Source organism: Pristiophorus japonicus, chromosome 13 (genome assembly GCF_044704955.1).
Source record: "Pristiophorus japonicus isolate sPriJap1 chromosome 13, sPriJap1.hap1, whole genome shotgun sequence".
NCBI classification, from domain to species: Eukaryota; Metazoa; Chordata; class Chondrichthyes; family Pristiophoridae; genus Pristiophorus; species Pristiophorus japonicus.
The window spans coordinates 22,014,856-22,039,754 of NC_091989.1; the positions used below are offsets into that span (position 1 = coordinate 22,014,856).

The window sequence follows — 24,899 nt, forward strand, 5'->3', positions numbered from 1 at the left end:
TACGTCAACCGCATTACCCTCATCAATCTTTTTTGTTACCTCATCAAAAAACTCAATCAAGTTGGTTAAACACGATATGCCTTTAACAAATCTGTGCTGGCTTTCCTTAATTAATCCACACCTATCCAAGTGACTGTTAATTTTGTTCGTGATTACTATTTCTAAAAGCTTCCCCACTGCCGAGGTTAAACTGACTGGCCTGTAGTTGCTGGGTTTATCTTTACACCCTTTTTTGAACAATGGTGTAACATTTGCAATTCTTCACTCCTCTGGCACCATCCCCATATCTATAGAAGAATGGAATATTATGGCCAGTACCTCCACGATTTCCGCCCTCAATTCCCTCAGTATCCTAGGATGCTCCTGGTGATTTATCTACTTTAAGTACAGCCAGCCTTTCTAATACCTCTTCTTTATCAATTTTTATCCTATCCAGTATTTCCACTACTTCCTCCTTCACTATGTCTATGACAGCATCCTCTTCCTTGGTGAAGACAGATGCAAAGTACTCATTTAGTACCTCAGCCATATGCTCTGCCTCCATTCATAGGCCTCCTTTTTGGTCCCTAATTGGCCCCACACCTCCTCTTACTACCCTTTTGCATAGAAACATAGAAAATAGGTGCAGGAGTAGGCCATTCGGCCCTTTGAGCCTGCACCACCATTCAATAAGATCATGGCTGATCCTCACCTCAGTACCCCTTTCCTGCTTTCTCTCCATACCCCTTGATCCCTTTAGTCGTAAGGGCCATATCTAACTCCCTCTTGAATATATCCAATGAACTGGCATCAACAACTCTCTGTGGTAGAGAATTCCACAGGTTAACAACTCTCTGAATGAAGAAGTTTCTCCTCATCTCGGTCCTAAATGGCTTACCCCTTATCCTTAGACTGTGTCCCCTGGTTCTGGACTTCCCCAACATCGGGAACATTCTTCCTGTATCTAACCTGTCCAGTCCTGTCAGTATTTTATATGTTTCTATGAGATCCCCTCTCATTCTTCTAAACTCCAGTGAATACAGGCCCAGTCGGTCCAGTCTCTCCTCATACGTCAGTCCTGCCATCTCAGGAATCAGTCTGGTGAACCTTCGCTGCACTCCCTCAATAGCAAGAACGTCCTTCCTCAGGTTAGGAACTGAACACAATATTCCAGAGGAGGCCTCACCAAGGCCCTGTACAACTGCAGTAAGACCTCCCTGCTCCTATACTCAAATCCCCTAGCTATGAAGGCCAACATGCCATTTGCCTTTTTCACCGCCTGCTGTACCTGCATGTCAACTTTCAATGACTGATGTACTATGACACCCAGGTCTCGTTGCACTTCTCCTTTTCCTAATCTGCTGCCATTCAGATAATATTCTGCCTTTGTGTTTTTGCCACCAAAGTGGATAACCTCACATTTATCCACATTATACTGCATCTGCCATGCATTTTCCCACTCACCTAACCTGTCCAAGTCACCCTGCAGCCTCTTAACATCCTCCTCGCAGCTCACACCGCCACCCAGCTTAGTGTCATCTGCAAACTTGGAGATATTACACTCAATTCCTTCATATAAATCATTGATGTATATTGCAAATAGCTGGGGTCTCAGCACTGAGACCTGCGGCACCCCACTGCCTGCCATTCTGAAAAGGACCCGTTTATCCCAACTCTTTGCTTCCTGTCTGCCAACCAGTTCTCTATCCACGTCAGTACATTACCCCCAATACCATATGCTTTAATTTTGCACACCAATCTCTTGTGTGGGACCTTGTCAAAAGCCTTTTGAAAGCCCAAATACACCACATCCACTGGTTCTCCCCTGTCCACTCTACTAGTTAAATCTTCAAAAAATTCTCGAAGATTTGTCAAGCATGATTTCCCTTTCATAAATCCATGCTGACTTGGACCGATCCTGTCACTGCTTTCCAAATGCGCTGCTATTTCATCTTTAATAATTGATTCCAACATTTTCCCCACCACTGATGTCAGGCTAACCGGTCTATAATTCTGTGTTTTCTCTCTCCCTCCTTAAAAAGTGGTGTTACATTAGCTACCCTCCAGTCCATAGGAACTGATCCAGAGTCGATAGACTGCTGGAAAATGATCACCAATGCATCCACTATTTCTAGGGCCACTTCCTTAAATACTCTGGGATGCAGACTATCAGGCCCTGGGGATTTATCGGCCTATTTACTATTTATATGACTATAGAAGACTTTTGGATTGCTTTTTATGTTGGTTGCCATTCTATTCTCATACCATCTTTTTGCCCCTCTTATTTTCTTTTTCACTTCTCCTCTGATCTTTCTATATGTAGCCTGATTCTCAGATGTATTTGCAACCTGACATCTGTTATATGCGTTCTTTTTCTGATTTATCATATTCTCTATCTGTTTCATCATCTGGGGAGCCTTAACTTTAGTTGCCCTGCCTTTCCCCCTCGTGAGAATGTGCCTCAACTGTAACTGAACTATTTCCTCTTTAAAAGCAGCCCATTGTTCCATTACAGTTTTGCCTGACAATCTTTGATTCCAGAAGTGTGAGGTAATGCATTTGGGGAGGGCTAACAAGGCAAAGGAATACACAATAAATGGTAATGTACCGAGAAGTGTAGAGTGACCTTGGAGTACACATCCACAGGTCCTTGAAGGTAGCAGGACAGGTAGATAAGGTGAAGGGTTATGGGATACTTTCTTTTAATAGTCAAGGTATAGATAATAGGTGCAGGGAGGTTATGCTAGAATAGTATAAAACACTAGTTAGGCCACTGATAGAGTACTGCATACAGTCCTAGTACCCCATTACAGGAAAGATGTGATTGCATGAGGGTACAGAGGAGATTTACGAGGATGGTGCTAGGACTGGAGAATTTTACCTATGAGGAAAGAATGACTAGGTTGGGGTTGTTTTCTTTGGAGCAGAGGATGCTGAGGTGAGATTTAATTGAGGTGTATAAAATTATTGTTACCTCTGGTGTCCCCCAAGGATCTATCCTTGGCCGCCTCCTATTTCTCATTTACATGTTGCCCCTTGGCAAAATCATCCGAATACACAGCGTCAGTTTCCACATGTACACTGATGACACCCAGTTCTACCTCACCACCACTTGTCCAACATTCAGTTGTGGATGAGCAGAAATTTTCTCCAATTAAATATTGGGAAGATCGAAGCCATTTTTTTCGGTCTCCGCCACAAATTCCATTCACGAGCCACCGACTCGAACATCTGTCCGAGGCTGAACCACACTATTCACAATCATCGCATTTAGTCATTGCAGGTGATTCTCTGGCTACGATTAGATAGATAAGAATGGAACCCCGTGCGGTGCGGCAAGTGTTTTGTGGTGGAGGAGCGGCGAGAGATCGAGGTGGAGGTGCGGCAAATGAGGGTACAGGGCCCAGAAGAGCCCAGGGCCCAGGGGCAGCATGGGCCAGCCCACACTGCGATGTGTGTATGCACTAGGTCCATGCAGCAGAGTAGGTCTCCCGTCATCCTGGTTAACCCTTGCCACTGGATAAAGGCCTAGCTCTGTCAAGCCCGTATGGTGGCTGATGTGCAATGGTCACCAGACTGATTCCCGGGATGGCGGGACTGACCTATCAAGAAAGACTGGATCAACTGGGCTTGTATTCACTGGAGTTCAGAAGAATGAGAGGGGACCTCATAGAAACATTTAAAATTCTGACGGGGTTAGACAGGTTAGATGCAGGAAGAATGTTCCCAATGTTGGGGAAGTCCAGAACCAGAGGTCACAGTCTAAGGATAAGGGGTAAGCCATTTAGGACCGATGCGGAGGAACTTCTTCACCCAGAGAGTGGTGAACCTGTGGAATTCTCTACCACAGAAAGTTGTTGAGGCCAATTCACTAAATATATTCAAAAAGGAGTTAGATGAGGTCCTTACTACTAGGGGGATCAAGGGGTATGGCGAGAAAGCAGGAATGGGGTACTGAAGTTGAATGTTCAGCCATGAACTCATTGAATGGCGGTGCAGGCTAGAAGGGCCGAATGGCCTACTCCTGCACCTATTTTCTATGTTTCTATGTCACCACACGTTAAAAAAATCCATGCACAGGCATCTTCCATCCTTTCAACTGGAGTTTAGGACCAGAATATCGGGTCCTTCATTGAAACATCTGTGAACCCATGTGGAAAGCAAGTCATCCTCATTTGAGGGACCGCCTATGATGAGGATGATAAAATTATGAAGGGCCTAAATAGAATGACGAGGAAGGACCTATTTCCCTTTGCAGAGAGGTGAATAACCAGGGGGCAGAGATTTAAAGTAACTGATAGAAGGATTAGAGGGGAGTTGAGGAGAATTGTTTTCACCCAGAGACGGTTGGGGGTCTGGAACGCACTGCCTGAAAGGGTGATAGAGGCAGAAACCATCATCGCACTTAAAACTACTTGGAAATGCACTTGAAGTGGAGTAACCTACATGGCTATGGACCAAGAGTTAGGAAGTGGGATTAGGCAGGACAGCTCTTTTTCGGATGGCACAGACATGATGGTCAGAATGGCCTCCTTCTGTATTGTAAATTTCTATGATTCTGTGATATTCTTGGTGGAGCATCAACTGAATTTTTGTTTTAAATTTGTTTAGATTTGGGCATCGCTGGCAAGGCCAGCATTTATTGTCCATCCGTAATTGCCCTCAAGAAGATGTTGGTGAGCCGCCTTCTTGAATCACTGTAGTCCATGTGATGAAGGTACCCCCATAGAGCTGTTAGGATTATGACCCAGCGATAATGAAGGAACGGCGATATTTTTCCAAGTCAAGATGGTGTGCGACTTGGAGGGGAACTTGGAGAGTATGGTGCTCCCATATGCCTGCTGTCCTTAACCTTCTAGGTGGTCGAGGTCGCGGGTTTGGGAAGTGTTGTTGGATAAGCCTTGGCGAGTTGCTGCAGTGCATCTTGTAGACGGTACACACTGCAGCAATGGTGCACCGGTGGTGGAGGGAGTGGATGTTTAAAGTGATGCCAATCAAGCGAGCTGCTTTGTCCTGATCGATGTCTAGCTTCCTGAGTGCTGGTGGAGCTACACTCGTGCAGGCAAGTGGAGAGTATTCCATCACACTCCTGATTTGTGGCTTGTAGATGGTGGAAAGGTTCTGGGGAGTCAGGAGTGAGGCACTCGCCGCAGAATACCCAGTCTCTGGCTTGCTCTTGTAGCCACAGTGTTTATATGGCTAGTCCTGTTAAGTTTATGGTCAATGGTGACCCCCAGAATGTTGGGGAATTTGGTGATAGTAATGCCGTTGAATATCATGGGAGGTGGTTAGACTCTCTGTTGTTGGAGATAGTCATTTCCTGTCACTTTTGTGGCACGAATGTTACTTGCCACTTACCAGTCCAAGCCTGAATATCGTCCAGGTCTTGCTGCATGTGGGCATGGACTGCTTCTTTATTTGAAGAGTTGCGAATGGAACTGAACATCAGTGAACATCCCCACTTCTGACCCTATGATGGAGGGAAGGTCATTGATGAAGCAGCTGAAGATGGTTGGGCCTAGGACACTGCCCTGAGGAACTCCTGCAGTGATGTCCTGGGACTGGGATGATTGGCCTCCATCAACCAGAACCATCTTCCTTTGTGCTCGGCATGACTCCAGTCAGTGAAGAGTTTTCTCTCCAATGCTCATTGAGAAAGGAATGGCTTGAGCATTGCATGAATGCTTTATGGTGCTGGTGCCAACCTAGCACATCATGTGGCAGCCAAGGTGTAGAGTGCCAAGTGAAGTAAATGTGGCCATGATGAGGCCATGCTTTGCGTCCCGGGCAGCAATGTGGTCCGGTACTGATGACTTGTGTCCTGTGCGCATCAGGTGATTGCGGAGAAGGTTGGTGTTGTTATTGGTGAAGCTGTTGGTGGTGTTTTGTGATGTTGGTGTTGGGGCTGATCGTGGTGGGATTCCGAGGACCAAGATGAGATTTTTTCAACTGCACCGATGCTGATGGAATAGATGGCAGCAGAAGTTGAGATGACAGAAGTGATCTGTCAATGGTAAGAGAGGTTGCTCCAAGGGGGTGACAGTGGATATAGAGTTCACTGCAAACACTTCCAAACTGCATATAGGTCAAAAGTGTCTTCCAAATTATGAAGGCTTCAACTTCTGAGATTGGAAAGTGAACAGCTGTGAAATGGTAGCTTTTATACCACTTCTGCTGCTATCAACTAGTCAAAGTAATGGAGAGTCATTGAGAACCCGACACACTTACATAATGTGTTCCCCAAGGGACGTGAACCTCGTAAAACACCTTGGAAAAATGTTAAGTACCTGGCAACATTCTTTAAAATACCTTTAAACTACTTCTTAATGATGTTAATTGACTGGCCCGCCGCTTGGAGTCGGGTCTGTGATGCGAAGACAGACCCGGCACTTTGGAAACTTACATGGAGGCGGGATCAGAACAGACTTCCGCCCTGCTGTCAATCACGGCCATTTTGATAGTGGGTCCGTCTCCAAATCCACTCTCGCAGGGCTAGTAAGATTTCGGCCTCTGAATGTGTGAGTTCAGATAATCTTCAACCTGTTCAATTACGGAGGTCAGCACATCCAAGTGTGATCCTATCGGTTTCAATATCAATGATTGTGAGCAGGTTGATTTTTTCCCTCTCTAGCTTGGGAGACACTAAGGCCAATTGTAATGTCCACCTTGATTGCCTTGATTGAAATCAGAAAACTCAGCACAGCTGAAAAATAGAACTTGGAATCTTCAGGACTCGTGCGGCTCAGCACTCTGCATGGCCACTGAGGGGAGCAAGAGTATTCCTAATGTGGAAGATGAGTTAGTCAGTCAAAGATGGCAATAAGGCTCAGCTAATTAAATGTCAAAATAGGGAAATGGAATTGATATTACTGTATATACTTGGATTTTCAGAGGAAATCTCCCATTATTCAAAAAATGTCATCAATTGGTTACATTGTGCACCCCATGTAGTTGAGGGAGATCATAAGTAGAGCTTTAATGCTGCCAATTTGATTGGCTAGAATCTTTACCTGAGCATTGGGCAGGTGCGTGCGGACCGCGTAGCGGGTCGCCATCCCGAATTTTTTAACAGTGCATTCTGCACTATGTGTTTAACTCAATTACTTCAATTGAAACAGTCATGTGGGTTTCCCAGCCCAATTAAATGGAGCGAATTTGTTGACATCACCGATGACGTGTTTTCAGCGCGGATATTTAAAGCATACTTGCACACATCCCAGTTGAAGTTTGTTGCAGGAGAGATAAAGGTGTTTGGGAGAGGTAGAAATTGCTGCATATCACTGAGATTTGTGTGGGTCATGGAGTCATGCAGACAGAAGTTTGCACAAAGATTCCCTGATGCCTCCCTGGAAGTGCATATCCAGGGAGTCAGAGCACCCGGGGGGGGGGGGGGGGTCGGTGCAAAAGACCGGCCAGAGAGGGCATGGCTGGCGATCGTGTAGGTGGTCAACAGCAGGGATGTCATGAGGCAGTCCTGGATCCAGTGCCGGAAAAGATTTAATGATCTCATGAGATCAGGAAAGGCGAGTGCAATGCCACATTCAACTATATCCTGATGTGCAGGTCACCCCAACCCCATCACTCTAACTTCCCAAGCCTACTCATGCACGTCACTCCTCACACCAACCTACCTTGCAGGTGCACCCATCCCTCTCTGTCTATGCACCTACTCACATCTCCATCTGACTAACCACCACTGACACTCACCCTCATCCTAATGCAATCATTGGATATCATGCCACTCACTCATAATCGCCTTCCACAGATATCGCCCGTCCATTGCTTACACTCATTCCATCACTCTTACTCAAAATTCTCTTCTTTCTTTCCTTGCAGGAGAAGACAGCCCAGAGCAACAGGGAGAGGCAGCGAACAGGAGATGGCCCTCCAATATGCACCAATTTGACTCCAGTAGAGGATGCGGCGCTTGAAATCTCTGGAGTTGCAGAGCTGCTGGCAGTGGGAGATGGAGGGAGACCTCCCAGCAACCCGTCGACAGAATTAAAAGTTATACAGCCACATGGCATACAAGTCACTCATGGTGACTTGATGTCAGCAGCCAGTAAAATGTCATCATGTGCAAAATGGTAACATTACATATTCTTATCATAAAACTTCTAATTCAACTTTTTATTCTCCCACAAGTCCATCAAGTGTCCCCCCCCCCCCCCCCGTCCAGCTGGAGGAGAAAGACAACTCCTCAGAAGAAGCTCCAGTCTCCGAGGGTGGACTGTGCAGATACGCACACCTCGGTGGGTTATGTGAGAGGTAAAGTAGTGTTGTCACCTGATGTCTCACAGATCACAAGTGAGCAAGAGCAGATGGTGGAGATGGGAACAGCAGTGGAGAGTCCTCGCCAAAGTCCCAGCTCTGCTGAGCTGCATGTAGATGCTGAAATTCAGGGGCCATCGAGAAAGAGGGTGATCTTGGAGGAGCAGCAACAAATGCGCGAGGCTCTGACAGCTTTTGCAGCTGCGACGTGTGTACAAAGAATGGAGGAGATCATCTACAACACGAGCACCACCATCTCACAGGCGATGGCGACGAAGTGCTGTTCCATGGAAAGGATGGTCACCCTCAGGGAGCAGCATCTACGCGGGTCCAAGAACATACTTGCTGTGAGCAACAGATTGCAGACACTCACCTTGAGGAGGGATAGCAATGTAGACTTGGGCATTCATTGGCCCACTGATGTGCAGCAAGGTGCTCTCCAGCTCCTTGCTAGCAAGGAAGTGCGGCTGGCCCATGAGAAGCATGATAGTAACACGGGACATGGAAGTGGGGCTTTTCTCAAAGCACTCCTATTTCTTCCCCGTTGCCTCACCCTCAGTCAGAACCCCACATGTTGCCTCGGATCCCGATGGCCAAGTCTGCTATTGCACAGTTGCAGGAGAAACTGTCTTTGGCTGGGTTCTCAAAGGCTCCAAACTCAGAGGACATCAGCCAAAAGTGTCAAAGCAGTCGCAGCAGGGAAGTGAGAAGCCTGCCGCTACCTCTGCTGAAGCCACAGGGGTTGCACACGAAACGAAAAAGACACAATCATAGATGCACATGGGTTGATAAAATGTTGATGTTAAGTTTCAGTTCTATTTCTGACACACATAAATTTGTCTCTTTGCACAACTTTCCCGTCTTGTCCATTTTGCCTACCTGAGAAGTAGCTGTCAGTTGGAGTGAATAAATATAAGAACATAAGAAATAGGAGCAGGAGTAGGCCATTTAGCCCCTCGAGCCTGCTCCGCCATTCAATAAGATCATGGCTGATCTGATCATGGACTCAGCTCCACTTCCCTGCCCGCTCCCCATAACCCTTTATTCCCTTATCGCTCAAAAATCTATCTCCGCCCTAAATATATTCAACGACCCAGCCTCCACAGTTCTCTGGGGCAGAAAATTCCATAGATTTACAAACCTTCAGAGAAGAAATTTCTCCTCATCTCAGTTTTAAATGGACGGCGCCTTATTCTAAGAGTATGTTCCCTAATTTTAGTTTCCCCTAGGAGTGGAAATATCATCTCGGATTCCAGTCGAACCCCCTCATTATCTTATGTTTTGATAAGATCACCTCTCATTCTTCTGAACTCCAATGTGTATAGGCCCAACCTACTCAATCTATCCTCAGAAGTCAACCCCCTCATCTCTGGTATCAACCTAGTGAACCTTCTCTGAACACCCTCCAATGCAAGTATATCCTTCCTTAAATACGGAGATCAAAACTGTACGCAATACCCTGTATTGTTGTAGCAGGACTTTTCTGCTTTTATACTCTATCCCTCTTGCAATAAAAGCCAACATTCCATTTGCCTTCCTGATTACTTGCTGTACCTGCATACTAACTTTGTGTGTTTCATGCACAAGGACCCCCAGGTCTCTCTGTACTGCAGCACTCAATTTTTCTCCATTTAAATTATAATTTGCTTTTCTAATTTTTCTGCTGAAGTGGATAACTTCACATTTTCCCACGTTATACTCCATCTGCCAAATTTTTGCCCACTCACTTTGCCTGTCTATATCTCTGCAGATTTTTTGTATCCTTCTCACAATTTGCTTTCCTACCTATCTTTGTATCATCAGCAAACTTGGTTACATTACACTCAGTCCCTTCATCTAAGTCATTAATATAGATTGTAAATAGTTGACGATCCAGCACCGATCCCTGTGGCACCCCACTAGTCACTGTTTGTCAACCGGAAAATGACCCATTTATCCCGACTCTCTGTTTTCTGTTAGTTAACCAATCCTCTATCCATGCTAATGTTTTACCCCCAACCCGGTGAGCTTTTATCTTGTGCAGTAACCTCTTAAGTGGCATAGAAACATAGAAACATAGAAAATAGGTGCAGGAGTAGGCCATTCAGCCCTTCTAGCCTGCACCGCCATTCAATGAGTTCATGGCTGAACATGAAACTTCAGTACCCCCTTCCTGCTTTCTCGCCATAACCCTTGATCCCCCGAGTAGTAAGGACTTCATCTAACTCCCTTTTGAATATATTTAGTGAATTGGCCTCAACTACTTTCTGTGGTAGAGAATTCCACAGGTTCACCACTCTCTGGGTGAAGAAGTTTCTCCTCATCTCGGTCCTAAATGGCTTACCCCTTATCCTCAGACTGTGACCCCTGGTTCTGGACTTCCCCAACATTGGGAACATTCTTTCTGCATCTAACCTGTCTAAACCCGTCAGAATTTTAAACGTTTCTATGAGATCCCCTCTCATTCTTCTGAACTCCAGTGAATACAAGCCCAGTTGATCCAATCTTTCTTGATAGGTCAGTCCCGCCATCCCGGGAATCAGTCTGGTGAACCTTCGCTGCACTCCCTCAATAGCAAGAATGTCCTTCCTCAAGTTAGGAGACCAAAACTGTACACAATACTCCAGGTGTGGCCTCACCAAGGCCCTGTACAACTGTAGCAACACCTCCCTGCCCCTGTATTCAAATCCCCTCGCTATGAAGGCCAACATGCCATTTGCTTTCTTAACCGCCTGCTGTACCTGCATGCCAACCTTCAATGACTGATGTACCATGACACCCAGGTCTCGTTGCACCTTCCCTTTTCCTAATCTGTCACCATTCAGATAATAGTCTGTCTCTCTGTTTTTACCACCAAAGTGGATAACCTCACATTTATCCACATTATACTTCATCTGCCATGCATTTGCCCACTCACCTAACCTATCCAAGTCACTCTGCAGCCTAATAGCATCCTCCTCGCAGCTCACACTGCCACCCAACTTAGTATCATCTGCAAATTTGGAGATACTGCATTTAATCCCCTCGTCTAAATCATTAATGTACAATGTAAACAGCTGGGGCCCCAGCACAGAACCTTGCGGCACTCCACTAGTCACTGCCTGCCATTCTGAAAAGTACCCGTTTACTCCTACTCTTTGCTTCCTGTCTGACAACCAGTTCTCAATCCACATCAGCACACTACCCCCAATCCCATGTGCTTTAACTTTGCACATTAATCTCTTGTGTGGGACCTTGTCGAAAGCCTTCTGAAAGTCCAAATATACCACATCAACTGGTTCTCCTTTGTCCACTTTACTGGAAACATCCTCAAAAAATTCCAGAAGATTTGTCAAGCATGATTTCCCTTTCACAAATCCATGCTGACTTGGACCTATCATGTCACCATTTTCCAGATGCACTGCTATGACATCCTTGATAATTGATTCCATCATTTTACCCACTACTGAGGTCAGGCTGACCGGTCTATAATTCCCTGTTTTCTCTCTCCCTCCTTTTTTAAAAAGTGGGGTTACATTGGCTACCCTCCACTCCATAGGAACTGATCCAGAGTCAATGGAATGTTGGAAAATGACTGTCAATGCATCCGCTATTTCCAAGGCCACCTCCTTAAGTACTCTAGGATGCAATCCATCAGGCCCTGGGGATTTATCGGCCTTCAATCCCATCAATTTCCCCAAAACAATTTCCCGACTAATAAAGATTTCCCTCAGTTCCCCCTCCTTACTAGACCCTCTGACCCCTTATTGAATGCCTTCTGGAAATCCAAATACACCACATCCACTGGTTCCCCCTTATCCACCATGCTCGTTACATCCTCGAAGAACTCCAGCAAATTTGTCAAACATGATTTCCCTTTCATAAAACCATGCCGCCTCTGCTTGATTGAGTCATGCTTTTCCAAATGTCCCGCTACTGCTTCCATGGTGAGACATGACTTAACACTGCTTGCTGAGCTGCACCAATCATGAAGATCCCAAGTTTTTCATTTTTTTTTTGTCACAGTTGTTTTTATCTTCTTAATACTTTTTATTTCTTTGTTTTTAAGTAATCCTGCAGCTGTGTAACTTACATCCATAATCCTTTGAATTTTTCTTTTCACTTATCTTATGTCCATACATTCAAATATTTATAAGAAATGATAATAATGGAAATACACACATGGGCATTAGCATCCCAAAAGAGAAAAGACTGATTAATGGTTCAAAGATCAGGTTCTGAAGAAGAATCTATGCTCAAAACCTTAAACTATCTTTACTCTTTTTAGATTCTGATGGATGTGTTTTTCCCAAGATTCTGTTTTCATTTCACATTTCCAGCATTTTCATTTTATTTTTATTTCAGTGAATCATGCTACACACAATACTAGGTTGATAAGTGACAAGTAACATTCGCACCACATATTTGCCAGGCAATGAGCATTTGCAACAACTCCCCTTGGCATTTAATGGCATTACTATTATCGAATCCCTCACTATCAACACCCTGGGGGTTACCATGGACCATAAACTTAACTGGACCAGCCAGATCATTACTGTGGCTACAAGAGCAGGTCAGAGGCTGGGTATTCAGCGGCGAGTGACTCACCTCCTGACTCCCCAAAGCCCTTCCACCACCACCAAGGCACAAGTCAGGAGTGTGATGGAATACTCTCCACTTGCCTGGATGAGTGCCGCTCCAACACTCAAGAAGCTCAACATCATCCAAGACAACGCAGTCCAATTGATTGCCACCCGATTCACCACCTTAAACATTCACTCCCTCCACCACCGGCACATTGTGTCTGCAGTGTACACCAGCTACAAGATGCACTGTATCAACTCACCAAGACTTCTTCGACAGCACCTCCCAAACCCGCGACCTCTACCACATAGAAGGTCAAGGTCAGCAGGTGCATGGGAACATCACCACTTCCAAGATCCCCTCCAAGCCACACACCATTCTGACTTGGACATATATTGCCGCTCCTTCATCGTAGCTGGATCAAAATCCTGGAACTCCCTTCCCGAACAGCACTTTGGGAGTACCTATACCTTCACCACATAGATGCAATGATTCAAGAAGGCGGCTGACCACTAAGGCAACGAAGGAAGGGCAATTAATTCTAGCCTTGCCAGTAATGCCCACATCCTGTGAAAAATAAATAAAAATTTTTTAAAACACTGCAAACAATGCAGAGGAGAATTTCCTGTATTTGCATTCTGTAGGATTTCTAAATCTCTGGCATTAAATTGACAGAAAGACCGATTCTTTTAAAACAATTCTGAATAGTTTATTAAACACACACATACACATCTATCAGCAGTCGTCAGCTATCCTACAGATCGACTTAGTTACAACAGATACACTGATGTTATAATAATGATTTATAAAAAGGTATACTTTACTTCATTATCGCAAAGCACAAGTACATGGCATTCGTCTTTGCTTCTGCTGTGGAGGAAGATTCCTGCTTTGCCATGTGCGAAAGAAGAGAGAGCTAGCAATCTTTTCTCGGGTTATTATACCCCTCAAGTCCAATGTTTCTCAGAAAGCCTCAGGATTGGCTCTTGGTTCCAGGGCCGTTCCTGATTGGCTTCTCCTCATACATGTGTCTGTCTGGAGGGCCGGTGCCATTCCTTGATTAGGTTAATGGCTTTCCAATTAACACCTTTTCTAGTTTGGTGAGTTTCAAAACCATGCTTCCTTTGTTCCTTGAGCTTTGCCCAGCCAGAGGAGACATGAACTGGATGAAGTTATCCATTTTGTTTCTTGCGAAACTGCAGCCATTCTGTATAATCTGCACTTTTAACATTTATATATATACAGAATCAATTTTATCATTACTAAACACTTTTATACTTTTGGATTGTATGGGTGCAGTAAGTATGAGAAAATTGGAGGAAAAATGGTTGGGTTCCTTAATAGGTGTGAAGTCTGACGTGCCTCGATGATCTTCTCTCAGAGGGTTGTGGATCTGTGGAATTTGCTGCCTCAGAGAGCTGTGGAAGCTGGGACATTGAATAAATTTAAGACAGAAATAGACAGTTTCTTAAACGATAAGGGAATAAGGGGTTATGGAGAGCGGGCAGGGAAGTGGACCCGAGTCCATGATCAGATCAGCCATGATCGTATTAAATGGCAGAGCAGGCTCGAGGAGCCGTATGGCCTTCTCCTGCTCCTATTTCTTATGTTCTTATGTTCTTATGATCCAGTGCACCTCAGTGCAGACCCAGGAAAATGTCCCCTTGCATGTCTGCACAGTAGTCCAAAAAGCAAGCTTTAATGACATCATTGGGGTACTGATCATGGAGGACTTACTTTGACAAGAATTTGATTTAATCTCATTAAGGCAAGGCACATCAGTTTAATCTGTGTATTTGATAATTCAGTTTCATCATATCACCAAGTTCAGTAACTCCTCTATTTCACATCATTAGCACTTTCTGTTTAAACTCAAAAAAAGTTCAAAAGAAACAACAGAAAATTTCTGGACTTACCCGACCTCAGCCAACATAGTGCAACAATTAGCCTCAGTGTGCCAAGGCTTGAAAGGAAAGATTTTCTGCCCTTGATCATGTGCATGTATGTGGAAGCTGGGTGCCAACAGGCTTGAGCTTCACCTTGATACACTGTCAAATAGTCACGGTCCAAGCTTACACGAGAAGAATGCCAATAAGGTGAAGTATTGGAAGGATGCCTGTGGAACCAGAAGCAACATAAGCCAAGTCTTCAGGGAGAGGGAAGAGAAAGAGAGAAAATTATAGGGTAGGAGCAAGAAATATGTTAAAAAACATAAAATTCACAACTTTATTCCTGATTAATTTTTCAAAAGTATTTCTAAAGGTGAGTACTCTTTCAACAAAATAATCAAACTGTTAAAAAGAACTATAGTTACCATTAACATTATTTTGTTCCAACTGCCCACTTTTGTTAACTTTTAAAACATTTGCTAAATAGCAAATGCTGATATCATTGAGACTACTGGCTTGGAAAAGTTACTGAGCATAACAGTATGAGGAGCTAAATTAACAGGCTGAATTGCTGAATCATCCTCAAGTGGCTGGTTGACTAGGGCTGATTCCACGATTAAGCTGAAAAAATGGGCTGTACCTGATGCAGTTGGATGTAGGGAGTGCTAATTCACTAAGGCGGAGAGGAGCGGGGTGGAGGTCGTGAGTGCAAAAGCTCTTAATGTCAGCTGCTCTTGTAAGGATGCATAGCCTTGGTTTTGCTGAAAAATGTAGGTGCTGGAGGAACCCCATCATTGAAGTGTGTGGATGTTGTATGAGAGAAGTGGCATAGAGGAAAGTGGCCATTTTTGAGGGAGAAAGGAACATTCCTAATAGAGCCACTTTGCAGCCTTGAGTCAGTGGCAGCACTCTCAACTCTGAGTCAGAAGGCTGTGGGTTCAAGCCCCACTCCAGACACTTCAGTGTACTACTGAAGGAATGCTGCACTTTTGGAGGTGTTGTACTTCGGATGACACTTTAACCCGAGGCCCCGGATTTTGCAACTGGTCACCTATGTGCCCAGGAGTCTGTCCAAGGCCGAAAGAGCCTACAGCATGATAGAAAAAGCTCTGACATGCATTTACGGGGTGAAAAAAATGCACCAGTATTTGTTTGGTCTCAAGTTTGAGCTAGAAACTGACCATAAGCCACTCATATCGCTATTCTCAGAGAGCAAAGGGATTAACACCAATGCCTCTGCCCCGCATCCAAAGATGGGCGCTCATGCTGTCGGCATACAACTATGTAATCCGCCAGAGACCGGGCACAGAGAACTGCGCTGATGCTCTCAGTCGGCTACCATTGCCCACCACCGGGATGGAAATGGCACAGCCTGCAGACTTGCTCATGGTGATGGATGCATTCAAAAATGAAGTCACCCGTTACGGCCCGTCAGATCAAAACCTGGACCAGCCAGGATCCTTTACTATCCCTGGTAAAAAAAATTGTGTCCTCCATGGGAGCTGGTCCAGCGTCCCAGCGGAGATGCAGGAAGAGATTAAGCCGTTCCACAGGCGCAAAGACGAAATGTCCTTACAGACGGACATGTCTTTTGTGGGGTAATCGCGTGATCTTGCCCAAAAAAGGCAGAGAAATGTTCATACGCGACCTATGCAGCACCCACCCAGGCATAGTAATGATGAAAGCCATAGCCAGATCCCATGTGTGGTGGCCCGGCATCGACTCAGATTTAGAGTCATGTGTGCGCCAGTGCAACACTTGCTCTCAACTGAGCAATGCACCCAGAGAGGCATCACTAAGTTTGTGGTTGTGGCCCTCCAAACCGTGGTCTAGGATCCATGTTGACTTTGCGGGCCCATTTCTAGGCAAAATGTTCTTGGTTGTTGTAGATGCTTATTCAAAATGGATTGAATGTGTAATAATGTCTGTAAGCACGTCCACCGCCACCATCAAAAGCCTACGAGCCATGTTTGTCACACACGGTCTGCCTGATGTCCTTGTCAGCGACAATGGACCGTGTTTCACCAGTGCTGAATTCAAGGAATTCATGACCCGCAATGGGATTAAGCACGTCACATCTGCCCCATTCAAGCCCGCATCCAACGGCCAGGCAGAACGAGCACTTCAAACCATCAAGCAAAGCTTGAAACGCATATCGGAAGGCTCCCTGCAGACCCAACTGTCCCGAGTCCTGCTCAGCTACTGCACCAGACCCCACTCGCTCACCGGGGTTTCCCCAGCCGAGCTGCTCATGAAAAGGGCGCTCAAAACAAGGCTCTCGCTTGTCCACCCTGATCTCCATGATCACGACGAGGGCAGGCGGTATCAACAAAGCATGTACCATGATCGCGCAAACTTGTCACGCGATATTGAGGTCAATGACCCTGTGTTTGTAATCAATTATGGACATGGTCCCAAATGTCATAGCCAAAGAAGGGAGTAGGGTGTTTCAGGTCAAATTGGCCAATGGACTAACGTGCAGAAAGCATTTGGACCAAACCAAATTGCAGTTCACTAACAGCTATGAGCAACCTGAAGAGGACACCACCAACTTCGACCCTTCAACACAAATGGCAACCGATATTACCAAAGCCGAACTCACCATCCCCAGCAGCCCGGGAAGGCCAGCTGCCCAGCAGCCCAGCGAAGAACCAACCAACTCACCCACAATTGCATTTGTACTGAGACGATCGACAAGGGAGTGAAAAGCCCCAGATCGTCTCACCCTGTAAATAGTGTACTATTGACTTTACAAGGAAGTGATGTTATGTATGTAACCCTTGGCAACCTGTATCACACCACCACCAGTGGGCCTACCTGTTGGAGTCCCAAGGGATCCCAGCATCCCTTGGGAGCACTGTATATAAGCAGGTCTCCCACGCTGTACCAGCACTCTGGTGTCTAATTAAAGGAGCTAAGGTCACACTTACTCATTGCATACAGTACTCAGTTTCATCCTTTATTATGAGCATAATAAAAAGAACCAGAGGTGGCATGAGGAAAAACATTTTTATGTAAGGAGGGTTTGGGATTTGGAGTGCATTGCCTGATAGGGTGGTGGATACAGATTCAATAGTAGCTTTCAAAAGGGAATTGAATAAATACTTGAAGGAGAAAAAATTACAAGGATATGGGGAAAGAGCCGGGGAGTGGGACTCACTGGATTGCTTTTCAAAAGAGCCGTAACAGAATCGATCGGCCGAATGGCCCCCTTCTGTACTGTATTATTCTATGATTCTATGAACTGCTCTGTGTAGCGAGTGTGTTCACAAGTAGATGCGGGAGAAATGAATAGAAGGTATGTAAAGCTAGAAAAGATAAGTCTGAGGGTGACCTGATAGAGATCTTTAAAATTATGAAGGGGTTCGATAGATGTAGAGAAGATGTTTCCACTTGTGGGAGAGACCAAAACTACAGGTGCTAAATAGAAGATAATCACGAATAAATCAAATAAAGAATTCAGGAGAAACGTCTTTACCCAGAGCTTCATGGGAATGTGGAATGTGCTACCATAAGGAGTAGCTGAAGCAAACACCCACCCAAGTATCACGCCAAGTTTCTCACTGCTATCTTCTCTGCTTTCCTCTCTTAGCCTCTGCACCATGCAACTTCTCATCCCCGGTGATTTCAACTTCCATCTCAACTCTTCTTGCTCTCTCTCCTCTGAGTTCACTCCCTTCCTTTCTTCACTAAATCTCTCTCTCCATATAAACTCTCGTACCCATATTCACGGCCACCGCCTCGATCTTGCAATCACACGTGGCCTTGCTACTCCCATCGTAACTATCATTGATAAGGCAATCTCTGTTCATTTCCTTGTATCGCTCTTCACCCATATTCTCTTTATCTCTCACAACCCCATTTTTTTCTGTGTCTGCCTATGGAAAAAAACTCTCCTTCAAGTCATTTACCACTGCATTTTCAAATTCCCAACTATCTAGTCTTTGGCCCACAATTCAACATATTTCTGCAGTTACCGATCTGCTAAAATCACACCCTCTCCACCACCTTTGATGTCCTTGTCCCAATGAAACCATTACTCTCTTTCACTTTAGTCGTTCCACCAGGTATACCCCTCATCTCTGCTCTCTTAAGTTCGAGGGATGCAGATTTGAACATCTATGGCAAACAATTGGTTTAACCATCCACTGCCAGATCTGACTCGACCACATAAAGCATTATCAGGTCCTGCTCTCCACTGCTAAAACTGCTCACTACTCAAAGATCATCCTGGAATGCAAAAATAGCCCCGAGCTTCTTTCTCTACCACAAACCGTCTTCTTAAACCATCCTCCCGCGCCTCCTCCGCCCTTACCTCCAACAAGTGCGAGGAGTTCATGGACTTTTTGTCACAAAGATTGAGACCATCCGTTCAGCTACCTGTCGCTTCCCTCCCTTCCCCGTATGTTCCCCACTACCCTAGCCCTGAACTCACATCTTTTTTAGATTCTATCCCATCTCCTGCCTTGCTCTCTCCGAGCTCATCTTGTCCATGAGACTCACTTCCTGCTCCCTCAACCCTATTCCGACCAAACTGTTGATCACCCAACTTCCCTTCCTTGGCCCCATGTTAGCTGATATTGTTAACGGTTCCCTCTCCTTAGGTAATGTTCCCTTCCCCATCACATCTGCCATCATCAACCCCTCTGTCCTTGCAAACAACTGCCCCATCTCCAAAGTCTTGTCTTTCCTCTCCCAAGTCTTTGAGCGTGTTGCTACCTCCCAAATCCTTGTCCATCTTTTCTGCAATTCCATGTATGAATCCCTCCAATCAGGTTTCCCGTCCTGCTACAGTACTAAAAAGGCCCTTATCAAAGTCACAAATTACATTCTATGTGACTGTGACCATGGCAAACTATCCCTCCTCATCCTTCTCAACCTATCTGCAGCCTTCGACACAGTTAACCACTCCATCCTCCTCCAACGCCTCTCCTCTGATGTCCATTCTGGTGGTTCCATTCTTATCTAGCGAATCGTAGCCAGAGAATCACCTGCAATGGCTTCTCTTCCCACTCCTGCATCTTACCTCTGTAGTCCTCAAGGATCTATCCTTGGCCCCCTTCTATTTCTCATCTACATACTACCCCTCAGCATTAGCATCCAAAAACACATCAGGTTCCACAACACATGTATGCTGAAGACACTCAGCTCTATCTCATCACCATCTCTCTGGACCCCTCCACTGTCTCTGATTTGTCACACTGCTTGTCCAACATCCAATATTGGATGAGCAGAAAATTCCTCCAACTAAATATTGGGAAGACTGAAGCCATTGTCTTCAGTCCCCGCCACAAACTCCATTCCATGATCACCGTTTCCATCCCTGGGAACTGTCTGAAGCTGAGCCAGTCCGTTCGCAATCTTGGTGTTGCGTTTGACCTCGAGATGAGCTTCCGACCACATATTCACTCCATTACCAAGATCACCTACTTCCACCTCCATAACATCACCCGACTCCGACCCTGCCTCAGCTTATCAGCTGCTAAAACCCTCATCTATATATTTATTACTTCTAGACTTGACTATTCCAACGTACTCCAGGCCAGCCTCCCATCTTCCACCTTCCATAAACTTGAGCTCATCCAAAACTCGGCTGCCCATATCTTAACTCGCACCAAATTGCATTCACACATTACCAGTCTTCGTTGGCCAACATTGGTTCATGGTTAAGCAACACCTCGATTTTAAAATGATCAACCTTGTTTTCAAATCCCTCCATGGCCTCACCCCACCCTATCTTTGTAACTTCCTCCAGCCCCACAACCCTCCGAGATCTTTGTACTCCTCCAATTCTGACCTTTGCGAATCACCGATTTTAATTGCTCCATAACTAGCGGCTGTATCTTCAGCTGCCTTGGCCCTAAGCTCTGTAATTCCCTGCCTACGCCTCTCTACCTCTCTCTCCTCCTTTAAGATGCTTCTTAAAACCTACCTCTTTGACCAAGCTTTGGTCACCTGTCTCAATATCTCCTGTGGCTCGGTGGCAGCTCAGGGCATCCACTCATGCTGTAACTCCGCCTCCGTCCCTTCCCTCAAGCGATAACTCAGGCCCTCCTCTTAAGAGGTAACTCTGCCTATGACCCCTCTCCTCATGTAGTAACTACTACGCTACCGGCTCTCCCCTCAAGTCTGCCTCCAGCCCCTGCCCTCACGCGGTAACTCCACCTCTGGGCCCTTCCCTCAGATGGGTAACTCCATCTCTGGCCCCTCCCCAAATGTATTAAATCTGCCTACGCCCCTCCCCTCACACGGTAACTCCGCCTCTGGGCCCACAGGCAGGTTACTCCGGCACCAGCCCCTCCTCTCACCTATAACTCCGCCGCTGGACCCTCCCCTCACACAGTAACTCCAACTCTGAGCCCTCCCCTCATGGGTGACTACCTCTGGCCCTTCCACTCACATGGTAACTCCGTTTCCAACCCCTCCCCTCATGCGGTAATTCCGCTAATGGCTGCTCCCCTCTCGCGGTAGCCCCGGTCCCTTCCCTCACGCGGTAACGCCGCCTCTGGCCTCTGGCCTCCCCCACTCAGGCAATAACCCCACTCCCGCCTCCCCCCTCCGGCAGTAACACCGGGCCATCTCCTCACGCGGTAACACTGCTTCTGGCCCCCGCACCACTCACTGAGGCGGTAACTCCGCCTCCAGCTCCCCTCCCTTCCGGCGCTAACGCCGCCTCCGGCCCTGTAACTGCTGCTTACGCTCTGGAACTTTCTGCGGCTCGCGCTTTGGAATTTGCTCCGAGCAAGCGGCCGTGAACAGCGCATGCGCATTACAGAGACCGTTGGGAAGCTGCGGCGGAGGGGCGCTAAGGCGATCCGACACCACGTGACCTGGCGCAATTACTTTAAGGCATTGTTTTTTGCGGGGTTGTTTTTTTAATCTTAAGTTCTACCTTCTGCAAAACTGGCTGGCTCGTTTTCTTGAAGTGAGCGGTGGCTCCAATCTTCCGGGCGCTGTTAGAGGTGAGGAGCCGGGGCCCAGCTCTGCCCGACATGGTCGCTCGGTGAGCCCCGCGGTTTGTCTCCCCTGCAGCTCTAACCAGTGCCTCAGATTGTCGTTCGCCGCGCCTTCCCTCCCCTCGTATTGCATTCCTGTTACAAATGAGGTAGAAGGGGCAGATTCCCGATACCTTTAAGTTAGGTTAAAAACTGCTGATACCGGAAATGAATAACTTGCATTTTCTGCAGCGCCTTATAATCCCAAAGTGCTTTGCAGCCAATTCAACACTTTATGAAGTGTAGTCACTGTTGTCGGGAAGTCTTCAGTCAGTTTGTGCACAGCAAGGTCCTGTCAGCAATAGATAATAAAGTGTTTGTGAATTCAGCAATTTCAGATCATAACCAATACTCCCACTTTTTTTCGGACAGCAGGCACTGGTAATGATTCTGACATTTGCAGCTCTTCTAGACCCATCTTTTGTGTCAGCTGTGGCTCAGAGGGAGCACCTTCGCTTCTGAGTCAGAAGGGTGTGGGTTCAAGTCTCACTCCAGGAACTTGAGCACATTTTTAAAAATCTAGGCTGACATGCCAGTGCAATGCTGAAGAAGTGTTGCACTGCCGGAGGTGCGATCTTTTGGATGAGATGTTAAAACCAAGGCCCCGTCTGTCCCCTCAGGTGCACGTAAAAGATCTCATGGCACTATTTTGAAGAATGTCAGTGGAGTTATCCTCAGTGTCCTGTTCAATATGTATTCCTCAATCAGCCTTGATCATATTGAATGGCGCGCAGACTCAAAGTGCCGAATGGCCGCCTACTATTTTCTATATTTCTATGTAAGAACCATACCCACATCTTCCGCCTCAACACACAGATTACCCTCATGGTCTCTAATAGGCCCCACCCTTTCTTTAGTTATCCTCTTGCTCTTTATATTTATAGAACATCTTTGGCTTTTCCTTGATTTTAGTTGCCAAGATTTTTCATGCTCTCACTGCATTCCTAATATCCTTTTTAATTTCACCTCTGAACTTTCTATATTCCTCCAGAGACTCTACAGTATTTAGGTGTCGATATATGACATAAGCTTCCCTTTTTTTCTTTATCCTCCCCTGTAAGTCCCTAGACATCCAGGGAGCTCTAGAGTTGTTATTATCACCCTTTTTCTTTAAGGGCACATGCTTGGCCTGAGCCCTTCGGATCTCCTTCTTGAATGCCTCCCACTGTTCCGATACTGATTTACCTTCAACTAGCTGTTTCCAGTCCACTGTGGCCAAATCACTTCTCAACGTAGCAAAGTTAGCTTTTCCCCAATTTTGGACTTTTATTCCTGGCCTATCCTTGTCCTTATCTATAACTTCCTTGAATCTGACTGAATTATGGTCACTAGCACTCAAGTGCTCCCCCACTGATACTCCTTCCATCTGCTCAGCTTCATTCCCCCAAACTAAATCCAAAACTGCCCCCTCTCTTGTTGGACTTGTTACAAACTGATTAAAAAAGTTCTCTGCATTTTAGGAATGCACCCTCATAGAAACATAGAAAATATGTGCAGGAGTAGGCCATTCGGCCCTTCGAGCCTGCACCACCATTCAATATGATCATAGCTGATCATTCACCTCAGTACCCCTTTCCCGCTTTCTCCATATCCCTTGATCCCTTTGGCCGTAAGGGCCATATCTAACTCCCTCTTGAATATATCCAATGAACTGGCATCAACGACTCTCTGCGGCAGGGAATTCCACAGGTTAACAACTCTCTCTGAGTGAAGAAGTTTCTCCTTATCTCAGTCCTAAATGGCCTATCCCTTATCCTAAGACTGTGTCCTATGGTTCTGGACTTCCCCAACATCGGGAACATTCTTCCCGCATCAAACCTGTCCCGTCCCGTCAGAATCTTATACGTTTCTATGAGATCCCCTCTCATCCTTCTAAACTCCAGTGTATAAAGGCCCAGTTGATCCAGTCTCTCCTCATATGTCAGTCCAGCCATCCCTGGAATCAGTCTGGTGAACCTTCGCTGCACTCCCTCAATCGCAAGAACGTTCTTCCTCAGATTAGGAGACCAAAACTGAACACAATATTCCAGGTGAGGCCTCACCAAGGCCCTGTACAATTGCAGTAAAACCTCCCTGCTCCTATACTCAAATCCCCTAGCTATGAAGGCCAACATGCCATTTGCCTTCTTCACCACCTGCTGTACCTGCATGCCAACTTTCAATGACTGATGAACCATGACACTCGGGTCTCGTTGCACCTCCCCTTTTCCTAATCTGCCACCATTCAGATAATATTCTGCCTTCGTGTTTTTGCCACCAAAGTGGATAACCTCATATTTATCTACATTATACTGCATCTGCCATGCATTTTCCCACTCACCTAACCTGTCCAAATCACCCTGCAGCCTCTTAGCATCCTCCTCACAGCTCACACCGCCACCCAGTTTAGTGTCATCTGCAAACTTGGAGATATTACACTCAATTCCTTCATCCAAATCGTTAATGTATATTGTAAAGAGCTATGGTCCCAGACTGAGCCCTGCGGCACTCCACTAGTCACTGCCTCCCATTCCGAAAAGGACCCGTTTATCCCGACTCTCTGCTTCCTGTCTGCCAACCAATTCTCTATCCACGCCAGTACATTACCCCCAATAGCATGTGCTTTGATTTTGCACACCAATCTCTTAATGTTGGACCTTGTCAAAGGCCTTTTGAAAGTCCAAATACACCACATTCACTGGTTCTCCCTTGTCCACTCTACTAGTTACATCCTCAAAAAATTCCAGAAGATTTGTCGAGCATGATTTCCCTTTCACAAATCCATGTTGACTTGGAGCGATCCTGTCACTGCTTTCCAAATGCGCTGCTATTTCATCTTTAATGATTGATTCCAACATTTTCCCCACGACTGATGTCAGGCTAACCGGTCTATAATTTCCCATTTTCTCTCTCCTTTTTTAAAAAGTGGTGTTATATTAGCTACCCTCCAGTTCATAGGAACTGATCTAGAGTCGATAGACTGTTGGAAAATGATTACCAATGCATCCACTATTTCTAGGGCCACCTCCTTAAGTACTCTTGGATGCAGACAATCAGGCCCCGGGGATTTGTCGGCCTTCAATCCCACCAATTTCCCCAACACAATTTCCCGCCTAATAAGGATATCCTTCAGTTCCTCCTTCTCACTCGACCCTCGGTCCCCTAGTACATCCGGAAGGTCATTTGTGTCTTCCTTCGTGAAGACGGAACCAAAGTATTTGTTCAATTGGTCTGCCATTTCTTC

At 46.0% G+C, this 24,899-nt stretch overlaps 2 protein-coding genes across 5 annotated transcripts in view; one reads left to right on the forward strand and one right to left on the reverse strand.

Moving 5' to 3' along the window:
* Nucleotides 1-21,623, reverse strand: part of LOC139278454 (immunoglobulin kappa light chain-like) — a 126,615-nt gene extending 104,992 nt beyond the window's left edge. The window contains exons 1-2 of one of the 4 annotated variants that reach the window (XM_070897252.1): nucleotides 21,574-21,623; nucleotides 14,709-14,908 (exon numbers count right to left, since the gene is read on the reverse strand). In XM_070897252.1, coding sequence (XP_070753353.1) covers nucleotides 14,709-14,793 — 85 coding nt within the window. In that variant the 5' untranslated portion in view covers nucleotides 14,794-14,908; nucleotides 21,574-21,623. Of the gene's footprint in view, nucleotides 1-14,708; nucleotides 14,909-18,159; nucleotides 18,270-20,613; nucleotides 20,842-21,379; nucleotides 21,428-21,573 lie in introns of those variants that run through there. The other 3 variants (XM_070897254.1, XM_070897251.1, XM_070897253.1) reach the window with 3 other exon arrangements.
* LOC139278453 (peroxisomal succinyl-coenzyme A thioesterase-like) overlaps nucleotides 21,467-24,899 on the forward strand; it is a 37,377-nt gene continuing 33,944 nt past the window's right edge. Inside the window, exon 1 of the mRNA XM_070897249.1 lies at nucleotides 21,467-21,643. The gene's annotated coding sequence lies outside the window, so the exon portion shown is untranslated. The remainder of the gene's footprint in view (nucleotides 21,644-24,899) is intronic.